At 36.1% G+C, this 14,938-nt stretch overlaps 2 protein-coding genes across 4 annotated transcripts in view; one reads left to right on the forward strand and one right to left on the reverse strand.

Annotated features, from left to right (window-relative positions):
• Positions 1 to 2,830: 2,830 nt before the first annotated feature.
• LOC121371515 (dynein regulatory complex subunit 5-like) lies at positions 2,831 to 10,154 on the reverse strand. Its single transcript, XM_041497456.1, has 4 exons — positions 10,023 to 10,154; positions 8,215 to 8,570; positions 5,892 to 6,916; positions 2,831 to 3,889 (listed from the first exon to the last, which is right to left on the reverse strand). Exons 2-4 carry the CDS (start codon positions 8,555 to 8,557, stop codon positions 3,650 to 3,652), a joined length of 1,608 nt encoding a protein of 535 aa, XP_041353390.1. The 5' UTR covers positions 8,558 to 8,570; positions 10,023 to 10,154; the 3' UTR covers positions 2,831 to 3,649.
• A 129-nt stretch (positions 10,155 to 10,283) lies between these two features.
• The window catches only part of LOC121371514 (RNA polymerase II-associated protein 1-like), a 50,387-nt gene continuing 45,732 nt past the window's right edge, over positions 10,284 to 14,938 (forward strand). For 2 of the 3 annotated variants that reach the window (XM_041497453.1, XM_041497455.1), the window contains exon 1: positions 10,284 to 10,600. The gene's annotated coding sequence lies outside the window, so the exon portion shown is untranslated. The remainder of the gene's footprint in view (positions 10,601 to 14,938) is intronic. The other variant, XM_041497454.1, reaches the window with a different exon arrangement.

The raw sequence follows: 14,938 nt of genomic DNA on the forward strand, positions 1-14,938 counted from the left end.
TACGGTAGCCCGATGCCCGCGGCTAGTGCTTGTTTTCACTGTTTGGCAAGTACATACTTTCTAAACCCAAGCCTGACGGCAAGTAAAAGAAAGCAACCCCATGTTAAACGTTTTAAAATGACTTGCCAGCAAGTGTTTCATAAACACTTTGGTGTTGTTGATATCAATGGTGGTATCTTTCAACAAAAAATATATCCAAGTCAAGTCTTAGGCCAATCACAAAGAGTTTCCTCATCTGCGGATTCACCATTCATACTATTAGCTCTAGGTACTTTTTTTTTGACTGCTGAACGTGTCAGTTTTTCGTCATTTTAGTCACCCTGTACTCCAATGCATTTAATGCAGTGCTAATCAAATGTCATTATCCTGTCGTGCTTATTAAATGTCATTATCCTGTCGTGATAGAATAACATTTAATCTTGGGGCCTCAAACAAATCTTCACCAGCAGCTATGATACAATTTTCTTCTCTGTAACTAAGCTACCATTTTAATAAATAAGTATTAGGGTCACTGGTGTACTTAGCCGGTGTAGGAGGGAAGCTCCCCAACAGACACCACACACCATCTTTTAAATTTGCCTGCTGTCCTAAAATTAATGTGTAAAGCAGGAATTAACAGACTCATAAAAAATGTGGGTTCCCTCACCTCCAGTGCGGGTGCACCTCTACTTTAAAAGTCTGGTTACGCAAATGACCAGAATGCAAAGACCGGTAAATAAAGGAGGGGGGGGGGGGGGGGGGGGGGCTTTTAAACCCTATTCAACACAACAGAAACAGAAACTGGCGAGTTGGGTGAGCTAGTGATTTATGCAGTTTACTGTTAATAGCATAATATGCAACATTTTCAGATCTTCTGCATACCAAGTACTCCTGTTATCGTGGTGCCGCTGGAGGTATTCGACCATTAAAACATAACATTTCAGCAGAAATCCTTTTGAATTTTGCTCAAGTGGGTGATCCAGGGTGCTTCCATTAGATGGCATCTTTGGGGAATTCTTGACCAAAATGCACGACGATTTGACTAATAAATCGTGTTGTGTTTTCCCGAGAGCATAAAAAGATAAATTAGAATATTTCAATATTAAATATGGCCCTCTTATGATTAATGGTCAAAATTCGAGGTAATCATGACACAGAAATTACTGCAGGACTATTTTCATAAATAAAAATAGTGGAAATAGTTTTAATGCATTGTACCCACATTCAATAGTATAACATAGAGGATATTAAATGTGTTTCATATAATTTATTTAAAACAAGTTCGTTACTACATTTTTAAGTAACTAGTTGTAAGATAAATGGTTTCAAATGGTCACGAATATAAAGTATTCCATTTCAACCTATGACGTTTTCATTTGATGTTATTTTCTAACGTCGTAATACTCGTTCTACATCGTTTAAACTTTTCAGTTAACTTTTATTTCACAGTATTTACATACAAAAGTTCTTCACTCTTTAGTTCATGTTTTAATGGATTAGTCTGAAAAAGGAATTATTGTTTATGATACCTTAGTACATTGAAAATACGGCTATTTGATGAAGAAGTTATTTTCTGTGACACAATATAACACTGCAGTCTGGGCGTGGTGGTGACTGGTGTGTTTATTAATGTGGTAGACGAGTTGAGCATGTTAACAGTGTACGTTAAGTAGTGGATGTGATGATGTAGTAGTGAGTTTTCTTGTAAATAAATTAGCGGAAGAATTTAGCTCAGTGGATAGAGTGATCACCCAATTTGCTTGAGTGACGAAGGGTGGGACGTAGCCCAGTGGTAAAGCGCTCGCTTAATGTGCGGTCGGTTTGGGATCGATCCCCATCAGTGGGCCCATTGGGCTATTTCTCATTCCAGCCAGTGCACCACGACTGGTATATCAAATGTTGTGGTATGTGCTATCATGTCTGTAGGATGGTGCATATAAAAGATCCCTTGCTACTGATAAAGAAAAATGTAGCAGGTTTCTTGTATAAGACTATATGTCAAAATTACCAAACGTTTGACATCCAATAGCCAATGATTAATATACCAATGTGCTCTAATGGCGTCATTAAACAAAACAAACTTAACTCTTTTTTTTGTGAGTGACAAATTCCCTTGTCAGACCCATTGGGTTTAGCTTCAACACAACCAGTGCCTCATGACTGGTATAAGAAGGAATGTGCTATTTGCTGTTCTGTCTCTAGGATAGTGCATATAAAAGATCCCTTGCTACTAATACAAAAAAAAGTGTAGCAGGTTTCCACTGAGACTGTTTCAGCATTATCAAATGTTCGACATCCAACTTTCCAATAGTAAATTGATTAATTAATCAATGTGCTTTGATGGGGTCTTAAAACAAAATGAAACAAAACATGCTTTAAAATTGCTCTCTGCCGTTTTCAGTCTTCTAATGTTCTTCTAAGTTATTTGTCAGTTTTGTTACAGGCTTATAATAATTATATACATGTAGCGAGATGGGCAGGAGGGTATAAGCAGTCCTGTGTAAAGCGCTTGCTTGATGCGCAGTCGGCCTAGGATCAATCCCCATTGGTGGGACCATTGGGCTATTTCAGCCAGCCTGTGCACCACCGACTGGTATATCAACGGTCGTGGTATGTGCTATCCTGTCTGTGGGATAGTGCATATAAAAGATCCCTTGCTACTAATGGAAAAATGTAGCAGGTTTCCTCTCTAAGACTTTATGACATCCAATAGCCGATGATTAATAAATCAATGTGCTCTAATGGTGTCCTTAAACAAAACAAACTTTAAGATTTAGAGGCAAGGGGTAGACAACTGATTATATGGTCTTCCTGAGGTCTGTTGGTGACCATTAAATAAATAACAACCAAATCAATTATGTTATATTTATGGAAGTTTGATGCTGATACTTGTATTTTGTGACACATAATTTCAATGCACATAATAGTTAATTACTAAAAGAATAGACAAACACAGTATATAAAACTAAACTTACAGTACTACAACTCATAAAAATAAAACGGTATATGGGTCGTGAATATAACCAGCAATATATCTATGAAAAGTAGAAGAACAATACATAATATAAAGAATACTATTTACAACTCATAAGTCGATTTTATGTTTAAAAATTTCATCTTCAGTTGTTGTTTTATTTTATAAATATTTTTTTTATTAAAGACAAATAGTCTATTGCTGAAAACACAGCTTTGTTATCTAAAACCAACATATTTTACATTAATATAGAATTAAATATTGAAGTATGATATTTATGTCTAATATTATTTTAGGACCGACATATAAATATATTTAATTTTCAGAATGCGATGTAGATTGTCTTTATATTAATCTGACATTTACAGTAAATTGGTTCTGCATTACATGGGCTTAACCTCCATGGCAATAGCAGTAATAAAAACTTTTGTCACATTATAAGTGACATATCTGATTTTCAGAACATACTTTATTCCATAGCATCTTATTAGTATCAAAATTACATGTATATTATATATGCTTATACACAAACACATGAAGAAACATCAACAGTAATTTCACAGTCAGTTTCACAAGATTACCCCATTCCATGAAGTGATTTTAGCGCTAAGATCACCATAAGTGCATAAGGTAGCTAGTCACTTCAGGTCAGGGCTAAGATCGCTTTGTGGAATGGGGCCTGGTTTCAAACACAGATTAAGCTCTAGTCACTGGGTGCTTGTATCGGTGAGCTGCCTGGGGCTCAGCCACTTTCTTCTGTGGTGGCTTGGTGGCCTCCAGTTCCCGAATGATGGCTTCACGCTCCTGCTCCTGGTTGCGGTGTAAGATCTGGTTGATGCAGTATTCCGACTCCTGGCCACAGTCGGTCAACCGTAGGTCCATGTTGGTAATTGTTGTGTTTTCATCCATACCTTCCTGCAGCTGCTTACCTCCATCCTAAAAGTTGGTAAGGAAACAAAAATTTACATTTACACGGCTTTCTATTTCTTAATCCATGTATAACGTATAAATTTTGGAAACAGCAAAATGCTGTATGTGCCTATAGATTATATGTAGTCTAGACAGCAAGATAAAAGTCAGCTGTCTTATAACACAAGAAAAATGATGTCTCATTAAGTTGTTATCAGGTTCACTCAGCAACTTTAGTGTGTTTAACAACTTTAGTGTGTGTGTGTGTGTGTGTGTGTGTGTGTGTGTATGCCTGCATGTCATGTATACATTGATTTGCATGTACATTAGAATGCATGAGAATATCGAAAAAGAAAAATATTCATTGGCAAGCATGTTAAAAACAGTAAATATTAATGTAAGGGGCATAACTCTAAATAACCTGAAGCCCAATAAACTGTTATAATTAAGCTCAGTACTGGAAGCCAGGGCTCGAACTTAACGGCGGCACCAACGGCAACTGCCGTCATTGAGATATAAATTGCCGTAGGTAGAGACCATCACCGATGGCACTTTTCTGCCATCAGTAAAGTTCCTCAACAATGGCAAAATATATACACCTGGTGAATATTGTTTGCCAATATTTAACATTTGCACATTTGAAATATGTCTACATAGAGCAAAATAGCCTTTCAGTCATGTTTATTTGCCACTTTTTTAAAAATTGCCATAGGCAAGCTCACAATGGCCGTCGGTGGGATATTTCACCCATGGCAATATTTTAAAAATTGTCGTGAGAAAGAAAGAATGAAATGTTTTATTTAATGACGCACTCAACATATTTTAGTTACGGTTATATGGCGTCAGACATATGGTTAAGGACCACACAGATTTTGAGAGGAAACCCGCTGTTGCCACTACATGGGCTACTCTTTCCGATTAGCAGCAAGGGATCTTTTATTTGCGCTTCCCACAGACAGGATAGCACAAACCATGGCCTTTGTTGAACCAGTTATGGATCACTGGTCGGTGCAAGTGGTTTACACCTACCCATTGAGCCTTACGGAGCACTCACTCAGGGTTTGGAGTCGGTATCTGGATTAAAAATCCCATGCCTCGACTGGGATCCGAACCCAGTACCTACCAGCATGTAGACCGATGGCCTAACCACGACGCCACCGAGGCCGGTAAATTGTTGTGAGAAACAACTTCTTAAGTTCAAACCCAGGGAAACTCGAACAACTTTACTTGTACATTAATTACAGTAACAAATATATAAAAGGAATGTTTAACAATACACAGTACACGGATTAATCAATGGTTATTTAATATCAGACCAATAGGGATTTTTAAGGTATGTACATTTTGTAAATACCTTGTAGTTGGTGATATGCAAAAATTAAAAGCACATTTATCAGTAAGTATGTGACATAATGAAAATTAAAACAGAATTATGGAACTCAAAAAAAAGTGGAAGAAACCCTGCCAACTGTGATATAGTACTAATGAGATGAGAAGAAAGTCTGTTGCATTATATGCTCATTCTTTCATTTAGTAGTGATGCACATTTCCAAAGACAGAACAACACATTCCATAACCGTATAGATAATTATACCCTTCATACACCATATTGGATTGAACAGGCAAAGAAACTATATATCCTATTAAGTAGTGATGTTCCAGTGTTTGATTATAATTGAAAACTGATAGGTAATTGCAAACTAATTACAACTGAATACCAGTGATGACATCCCAACTGATTCCCAACACTACTATTAAGGAACTCAGTCAAATGATTTTGAAATAGAAACAGGGAGTACAAAATTAAGACATAAAAAACCCATCTAATCTGGACCTGAACAAACCGGAATCCAGTCAAAACTGGCCAAGATTCATGATCCTGGATTTTCTAAATTCTAAAATGTGACCCTCTAAATACTGGATCCTGTCTAAATCGGATAAATATTAGGTCCCCAGCATTATCCAATTTAGACAGGCTTCACTGTATATGCTATTTTAATTTCTAAATACTGAGTGGAAAAGTACTTACTGGACCAAGTTTGTTGCAAGACAAATCAATGGATTTTACAGTATTGTTCATCATAACCACTTGCGACAAAATAGCCGCAGTCGGCTCGCCCAAGTCATTGGTTGCAATGTTGACCTCTTTTAGTGTAGAGTTCTTTAACAACGAGCGACATATGGCTTGTCCACCTTCATCTCCAAGTTTGTTTAATCTCAGGTTCAGGAACTGTAGTGTCGTGTTTTTCGTCAGAGCATGAGCAATGGCCTGGGCACCAGCTGCTCTGATCTGATTGTCACAAAGACTGAGTCGAACCAGCTGACTGTGATTGTTGATGAATTTCCCAACAGCCCGTGCCCCGCGATCACTGATCAAATTGTGTGACAGGTCGAGTTGTACAAGTCCAGGATGGTCGAGTATATGACTTATTAAAACCCTAACTTTGTCGTCATCCACCTTGCTTCTGTGCAGTCTCAAGACCTTAAGGGTTTTGCACTTTGCAATGCTTTCTGCAAGCTGTAAACAGTCTCTGGCTGTGAACTGGAATAGATTCCACTCAAAGTTCATGCCGCAGTCACGTACTCCATACGTCAAGTGGAGTTCTTCTATGTTTGGCAGAGCCTTCAGTGCTGTACCAAAGTTAAAATGGTCACATTCTGGTTCATCCCCAGCATCACTGCCACCATCTGAGGCGTCGTCGAAATCAGGTCCCTTTGGTGCTTCTCGTACTGGTGGAAGGAGCTGTTTGATGTCCAACTTCTTCACATAGTTTGCAGACAGTGGGAGTGTTTCATTCAGTTGTAATGGGTCGGTGGTTTCAGGCACAAAATGTTCGATGATTTGTTCAAGGTTCTTCTCAAAGTACATCCTCTTCCAGCTGTCTCCATACCGTGATATATCGCAGATCTCCCAGCGGTGTTTGCAGCACCGCTTCCAGTAGTCCTCTTCCTCCACTAAGTTAGCAGTCACTTTCAGTGGCAGCTCAACAGAAATCTTTTCCAAAACTTTGTTCCTGTGCTTTGGTAACAAGTCATTCAAAATTTTGGAGTTGTCTGCAATAAAATTAAATATTACTTGTTATTTCACCCTTTTTAAAGCCAGTAATAATAATAATAATAATAATAATAATAATATAATAACTTTATTTAATGAAGGTGACTGGCACAAGCTAATCTTCCACCGGGCCCTCAGCAACACAATGAAACATTGCTAAAACATTTGTCTTTAAATACATATACAATTAGTGCTATACTACTGCAATAAATGCATGCAAACAAATTGACTAAAGATACACATAAAACAATCCTAACCTCGAAAGTTTACAAAATACTACTAATAATAATAAATGTTAAATCTCTTATTTGACAGACACCTGTTAGTTGTGCAAAATTTACATTAGACAAACTGAATATATAGAAATTAAAAAACAATAATAATTAAAAAAACCCACAAAAAACCCACAACTAAGTAAACTTTCATAACATATTGTTTCATGGTTGTGTTTGAAACTTGTAACTGATGTTTGGTGTCTAATATCAAGGGGAATTTTATTCCATATCTGTACACCTGAGTAACTGAAGGACTATTTATATAGTTCAGTGAAATATAATATGTTGATAATATCATATACAAGGTTATATGGTAAGTTGTTATGATCCTGATAGGAAATTAGATCAATTATATCAAGTACAGACTACTGCAATACTGTAATTATAATTAATATACCCAATAACTCAAACTGATGGTTGTCATGTGACCATGTAAAAATTGAGTGAGTGAATATGGATGGTTGGATGGATGGATGGATGGATGGTGGGTTGGTGGGTGGGTGGATGGATGGATGGTGGATGGGTGGGTGGGTGTTTGAGCCTGGATGGTATTGGATGGATGGATACATGGATGGCTGGACAGATGGACGGTCAGACGGATGGATGGTGGGTGAATGGGTGTGTGTTTGAGTCTGGATGGTATTGGATGGATGGATGGATGCATTGATGGATGGATAGATGGATGGATGGATTGATAAATTTTATAACAAATGTTATTCAGTTGTCAAAAGCATGGCTTCTGTTGCTGCTTTAAATTATACAAAACTACACCAAAGACAATAAATATGTAAACTATGTATATGGCCTAATTTTAAGTATCTACACCTGTTTTAAATTAATCACATGCATACTGAATTAAGTTCACATACAAGTATCTGTACCAGCTGGCTCTACCTATAAGACCATTATTTAACTTTTTTCTGGAAATATAAAATATAAAACAAAATTATGAAATATAAGCACAGTTGTGTGGATTGTTGGTGTGAATATGAGCACCTGCATGTATAAGTGTGCGAACTTACTTTCAAAATTCTCCACAATGTGATTAACACACATGTCTACAAGTGTGGGCACTGTTGCTAACGACCATTCTGGATCTTCTGCAATAATTCTTCTCATGTTGCGCAAGTCAGCTGCTGGGTTGTCCTTGTTGGAGCCTGTAGGTGACATGATGGATTCCCGACTCTTCTTTTCTTGTTCACTCTTTGTGCTTTTGGCCGACGTAACTGAGCCTGTCTGTGATACAGCCCTTGAACTCGCCTGACTCTTCAGTCCACTCTTGACATCGTCATCTACGCCTAAGGTAGCCTGCACCTCACCAGCCTCACTTTGAGCTGCACCTTCTGCCAGTGGTGGTTCTGCCATTTTCAGTTAAATCCTATATCAAATTGTAAATATCATGGTTCATTAAAAATATTAATCAATGACAATTTAGCAATTTCAGTATCGCAATTTTCTGCCATCTGCCATTGTGCTTTTTTGTGGAATACTCTTCAAGAGGGGTGGAAACCTCCTAAGTAATAAACTATATGATGTAACAATAACCTGATATTATGGTGAGTGCGTAATAAAGCTTAGCACATATCATGACGATGTTAGATTATGTCATATAGATCCACCTATTTTGAAGAGTATTCCATAAACAAGCAAAATGGCAGAATACAGCATGTATTTTGTCCTATGCGATCTCAGAGAAGTTAAAATCAGTGACATCATTACAGTCTTGTATGTGGAATCTGTGACACAGTAATGTTTTTTCACAAATTGTGTCTGGATAAAATTTTGGGGAAATCTAATGGTAATTAAACTTAAATGTAGGAGAGTTATTTAGCATAGTTGTTAACAATTTGGTTCAGACTTTAAGGCAATAATTGCAGTGCCCACCCTAAGGTCGACAACAATCACTTTTTGCAGCCTTGTTTTGGCTTCACACACAATAAATAAAACATATCCAACAGTAATTTTTTGATATGATATATTTGACAAAAGGTACTTTTTATTTCTTTCATCTTTTAAAACTTAAACTTAATATTTTGTGCAGAATTATGAACAATAAAAACATACCGACCTATAAACAGTGTGGTCTGCTTGTTATAGAATTTTGACAGGGGCCAAGGTTAGTAGACCAGTTTTTATTTTAATGTGGCGAAGCATTATAATAATATAGCTAATAGTGAATTTGAATGACGTCAGTATTCCAATGATGTCACTTTGCATCTCCTTACAATAGCCATAAATCAAGTACATGACATTTCCGTTTTCCTAATGAAATTCTTTGTTTGAACATTACTAATGCACCCATGTTTGAAACAAATCTTGTGATTAAAAAATTGTACCTTTATGAAATATGGATTTCAAGTAAAAGTATGGTAAGATGTCTTATATTTATTGAGTACCAAGACAAAACAAGGGTGCAAAGAGTGACTGTCGTGGATCTTGACAGCGTAGGCCTATTTCAAACCCTGTAAGTGTAACATTCTTCACGATCACTATGAATAAGTATTGCCGTGCAAAGAGTGACTGTCGTGGATCTTGACAGCGTAGGCCTATTTCAAACCCTGTAAGTGTAACATTCTTCACGATCACTATGGATAAGTATTGCCGTTATATTTAAATCATGACTTATGTTTGTGATAAACCTTTTTTTTTTTTTTTAAATGCGCATAAAATAAAGGGCGGTGGATGCTTGGATGGGGTTTAGTGGATTTCAGTCAAAGAATCAGGCGGTAAGGTGGAGGATATTAAAGTTATTGAAAAGATAGCAGGAAATTTCATTAAAGTTCTGTAACTCAGTTAGGTTTATTCGAAATTATGTCTGTCCATATCTTACCTGACCAACTGTTCCTTTTTAGAAAATAAAACTATGTGTGTTCTAGTTTTATAGCAAATTAAAACATGGATCTGTCAGAAGCAAGTCTGTTATAACCGTTGCTATGGATGCAGGAAGTTGCAAGTGCACATGCGCTTTGTTTAACGGTCCAAGGAATCACCAAAACAGGTCATAAATAGTCCAAATGGCGAACGAAAAAAACAAAAACGTTTAGTTTTTTGTTTTTTAACCTGATGTTGTAAATTTACAACACCTATCCTCCTTTTTTCTCTTATTGAGATGGGGGTGGAGAAACTTTAATTTTAACTTTTTAACAAATCTGTCAATATTATTTCATTGGCTCACCAAAGTCTAGACTCTCCACCCCAGCCCCACCTCCACCATCGCCACCACCCCGCATATTTTTCTGCACACATGTCTGCGTTAGTGAATGGACTTACTAAGGATGATCGATCTACTGGATTTTTTAAACGTACTATCTAAACTCCTTTCAGTTCGTTTCGGTGATTCAATCGGACCCATTTAATCCGGGAATTTTAAAGATGGATGCGCCCATGATAAAGTAACAAATTTCAGTGGTATTTTTTTTTTTTATTGATTTGCATGTAACGTTTTGTAGTGTACTTTAAATTAGTGATAGATTACAAAACGCCCACTAATATCATAATCTTAAAATGTTATGCTGATTTATGATTATTGGATATTGAAATTTCATTAGCTGTGCTTGTACAAGTTGGTATCAGGTCGTTTCGTAACCATACCGTTTCGAACCATACTGGTTCGTAACCAAAAGCATAACAGTTCGTACCCAAAAGCATACCAGTTCGTACCCAAAGGCATACTAGTTCGTAACCAGAGGAACATCGGCATACCAGTTCGTACCCACATTTGTACATGTTATTTAATGAAAAACAAAACAACAAAAATCCAAGCCAACTGCATGTTAATAATTAGCGATTAGAAATTGTCACGAAGAATCATGTCAAGCGAAGTCAGCTTATTAAGTTATTTGTTGATATATTTCAAACACAACATTTTTCTTTTTACATGACAAAAAACATTTTATGTACAAACATAATAATATTTACAAACATAGTAATATTAACATAAAATTATAATTATATATAGAGATTTTTATTCTAATACCAATTCAGTAGAATGACAATAATGCCAAAAATGTCATAGATTGTATCATAATAAGGAAAAAAACAACACGTCAGTTTGAAAACATGGCCAGAAAGACACTGCTATAACCAAAGAAAGACATGATCATTCTGCCCTGCTTGATTCAAGTCAGGTCATATCATTCTCGGAACCGGCGTGACGTCACACGGCCTGGTTACCGATCATCCGGGTCTTTGGAGGTGAAGCAAAGCCTTAGTGATTACTGTTTTACATAGAATAAAGTTATCATATTAACTTTTTGCATGCCTTGCATATTGTCATTTATTTTCTGTACCTAACACATAGTTGCAGCATGTCTTATGAGTATTATAGCAGCTTGGGTTGTTATATAAGAGAAACGAACAACGGGAATATGAATTAGTACAGTTTATATTTATTACCGACATGTTTCCGTATAGCTTATATTGTCGAGGGAACTGACTAGAGGCAGGTTGGGCAGAACAATTTTTGTTGATGCAATTTTCAGGTAATATTAATTATAAATTTTAACAACTTTGAAATGATAAGATAATTATTAATATTATAATAATTATGATGTGGGCTACAAAATATATAATTTGTATACATGTATAATAATAAAATTTATATGCATGATTCAAGATAATTATTCTTATGATTTAACATAATTATTTTATTTCCAAATAGAATGTAATAATTAAACAATTGCAAAGTTGTTACTTTACAACTTTAAATTACAGTATTATTATTGTCATTCTTATTATATAGATGTATTGTCAACAGTGAAAATGTTCCACTGAATACATTATTTTATTCTTTAAAAAACCCACCCAGTTTCTTGAAATAATGAAATGATTTTGTTTTCACAGATTGTGAAATTATCTCATGATGTTGGCCTTCCTTACCGGTCGAATGCAGGCGAAAAGAAAATAGCAATAATAAAATATAGCCAACCTTGTCATCTAAGGGGAGTTATATCTCTCTCTAGCTACCCATCACTCCCCTGAGATTAGTTCAAGGAGAATAATATATAGCTCCCTTTGGCATGTGAATATTACTATTTCAAATTGCCCCCCATAATCTAAGTTAGGGTAGCAATTAATAACTCCCATATTATTTTCATGTCACGGTCTACAACCTACTAAAACATAGAGTTACCTCATCGAATAAACATATAACTGTTTTAATAATAGGGTTTAACATGGTATATTTATTAATAAAACACAGAAACTTACCTGAGTAAATAATGGTTAACACAACACATACACACACACACACACACACACACACACACACACAGACAGACAGACAGACAGACAGACAGACATATATATATATTAGATTTGTTTTATACCTAGTCAGTGGATATTGCAGATTTTGTCTTGGGCTGTGTTGGAATCGTTTTTGCAATTAAAATTTAAGTAATATGTACAAACTAATTTTTCATAAGATACAGGTGGAGAAAGGAGATGGGGCAATTATCATGACTGTTAGTAAACTGATCTGTATCAATATGCCTTCTGCTAGACTACACATATTTAACCTAAGTTGCTTTTACCTGTATAGATGCACTTATATAGCATATTCAAGGAAAATGTACATGAATGAGATGGTTAAATGCCATATTATTCTCCATGTGAAACAGTGTTTTTAGAAAGGAAAACAAATATCAAATATGGCGATGACCATTCATTTTATCGCAGATAATTGCTGAAGCAGATTGTGTGCACACATGCACACACACACACACACGCACACACATAATCCAAAGAACTGCAGAATACCATAAAACAACATGTAGATGCAAAAAGGTAAGTCCTTTAACTTGAACAGAAGCAAAATCTACAAATGTGCCACAACCACCAAATTACATTGATTCATAACAGAGTAAATTAAAAAAAACCCCAGAAACATCTATACATGTGTGTGTGTGTGTATATATATATATATATATATATATATATATATATATATATATATATATATTATACACATATATGCGTATGTATGTATGTATCCGAGATACAAGTATACCTTTATTGTTTAATACATTATATATTTGGGCTATTACACGTCCGCAGGTACAATATATGGAGTGGGGTAGGGGGCAAAATATTGAGTAGTAGGGACAATCTTGGTAGGGGGAGAAGCCATATTTATATATAAAGTAGTAGAAAACCTATATTTTCGTACTGCAGGCCTTCTACAGACACCTTTGCACACAAAAAAATAAATAAAAATAAAGTTTAAAAAAGAACTTGTATAATCAATTATTATTATTATATATGTGTGTGTGTGTGTGTATGTAATTTAACTGCATATACATTTTATTTTAAAAATAAAAATAAATAAATAAATGTAGTAGCCGAAGATGGCAAAATAAATACAAGTATAGAGAATGTCTTGATTGAACTCTAAAATTAGATTAAATGAAAAATGAAGACCACACAAATTTGATGATAAAAAGAGTATACTCTTTATTCAAGAACTGGATGCATCCGGGGTTTTTTGTTGTTGTTTTTTCATGAAAGTAGATGGAATTGTGTATTTTATTTACAGTATAATGTGGAAATGTTATCAATGCACATGCTTTAACCATTTTGGTTGCTATTAACGTCGGTTATTGTTGACAAGCAACAACATTAAACTCAACGTAGTCGCATTCTGTGTGGGAAGCCATGGCGTTGCATCAGGTTTGTCACGTTTTAGTGCCTCTACCCAGAAGCGGCGTCTGGTCTCTTCTTTTTGAAATTTGTAAAACGATATTTTTTTTAACATCAAGTTATGGTTTATGCAGCCAACTGCACAACATGTTTTAGGCATCTTGGCCGTTAATTGATGTAAATGATCGACTGAATTTGACTAAATTCACTATCAAACCATACATAACTAAGGAGAAGCTTCACCGTGTCACGTGATAAACAATGGCGGATAGGGCCGAAGTACCCGTATGTTCGGTTCCGAGAATAGAGTTCAACATGCACATTTAGAGCAAGCTGTTTAGTGCACCTCTGTTGTGGGTGCAAGTTCTTGTGTGAGCAAGCCCTTGCATTCAACACAGGAAAGGGTGAGGTAGGGAGGCGGGGTTCTTGTTTAAGACTTGCACACTTGAGATGCACAAATGAACTGTTCAGCAGTTGTTGTCCGAGGTAAATGAGGCAGAGATGGAGGGTTTTTGAAAGTTTCTCAGTGGGAGATTAAAGCCAAACATTTGAAGTAATTTGTTTGCGTTATGTCCAAAAAGATTTAAGTGATCGAACCCTAATTTTTAGCTGTTTGGCTGAAAGTTTAAAAGTTGTCAGATTTCTTTAAGTTAGGCCTAAATTGGATCCGACATTATACAAACCTAGGATAGGTGTTATAGCCCTGAAAAGGTCTGTCAGGATGGTGATGTGGCATCAAAATTCTTGAGTAACTTAGCTGTCTGTGGTAATCCTGGATGATGTTCATGTAGCTAAACGGGGAAAACCCTGCATAGCATTTTGTGGATAGCATCATTGGTGGTGTCATCTCTCACGTAGGCCTGTTTGTACTGGCCTTTGTGTTTCATGGTTAGCATCACGTGCCCTCCAACATCACTGCTCATCTTGTTGATGATGAAGCCATCCCGCTGGTGCAGGAATTCCTCTCTGGATGGCTTCATAATCAACTGGCAGAACACTGGGCTGGCAACGACAAGGTATTGCCCCTTTTTGGGTCCTATCTGGTTTAGCCAGAACTGGATGGATTCTTTCGCCTTATCACGAGTTGTAAAAATTCTGGTTGCTTCATCT

The sequence above is a fragment of the Gigantopelta aegis genome, chromosome 4, assembly GCF_016097555.1.
Source record: "Gigantopelta aegis isolate Gae_Host chromosome 4, Gae_host_genome, whole genome shotgun sequence".
NCBI classification, from domain to species: Eukaryota; Metazoa; Mollusca; class Gastropoda; order Neomphalida; family Peltospiridae; genus Gigantopelta; species Gigantopelta aegis.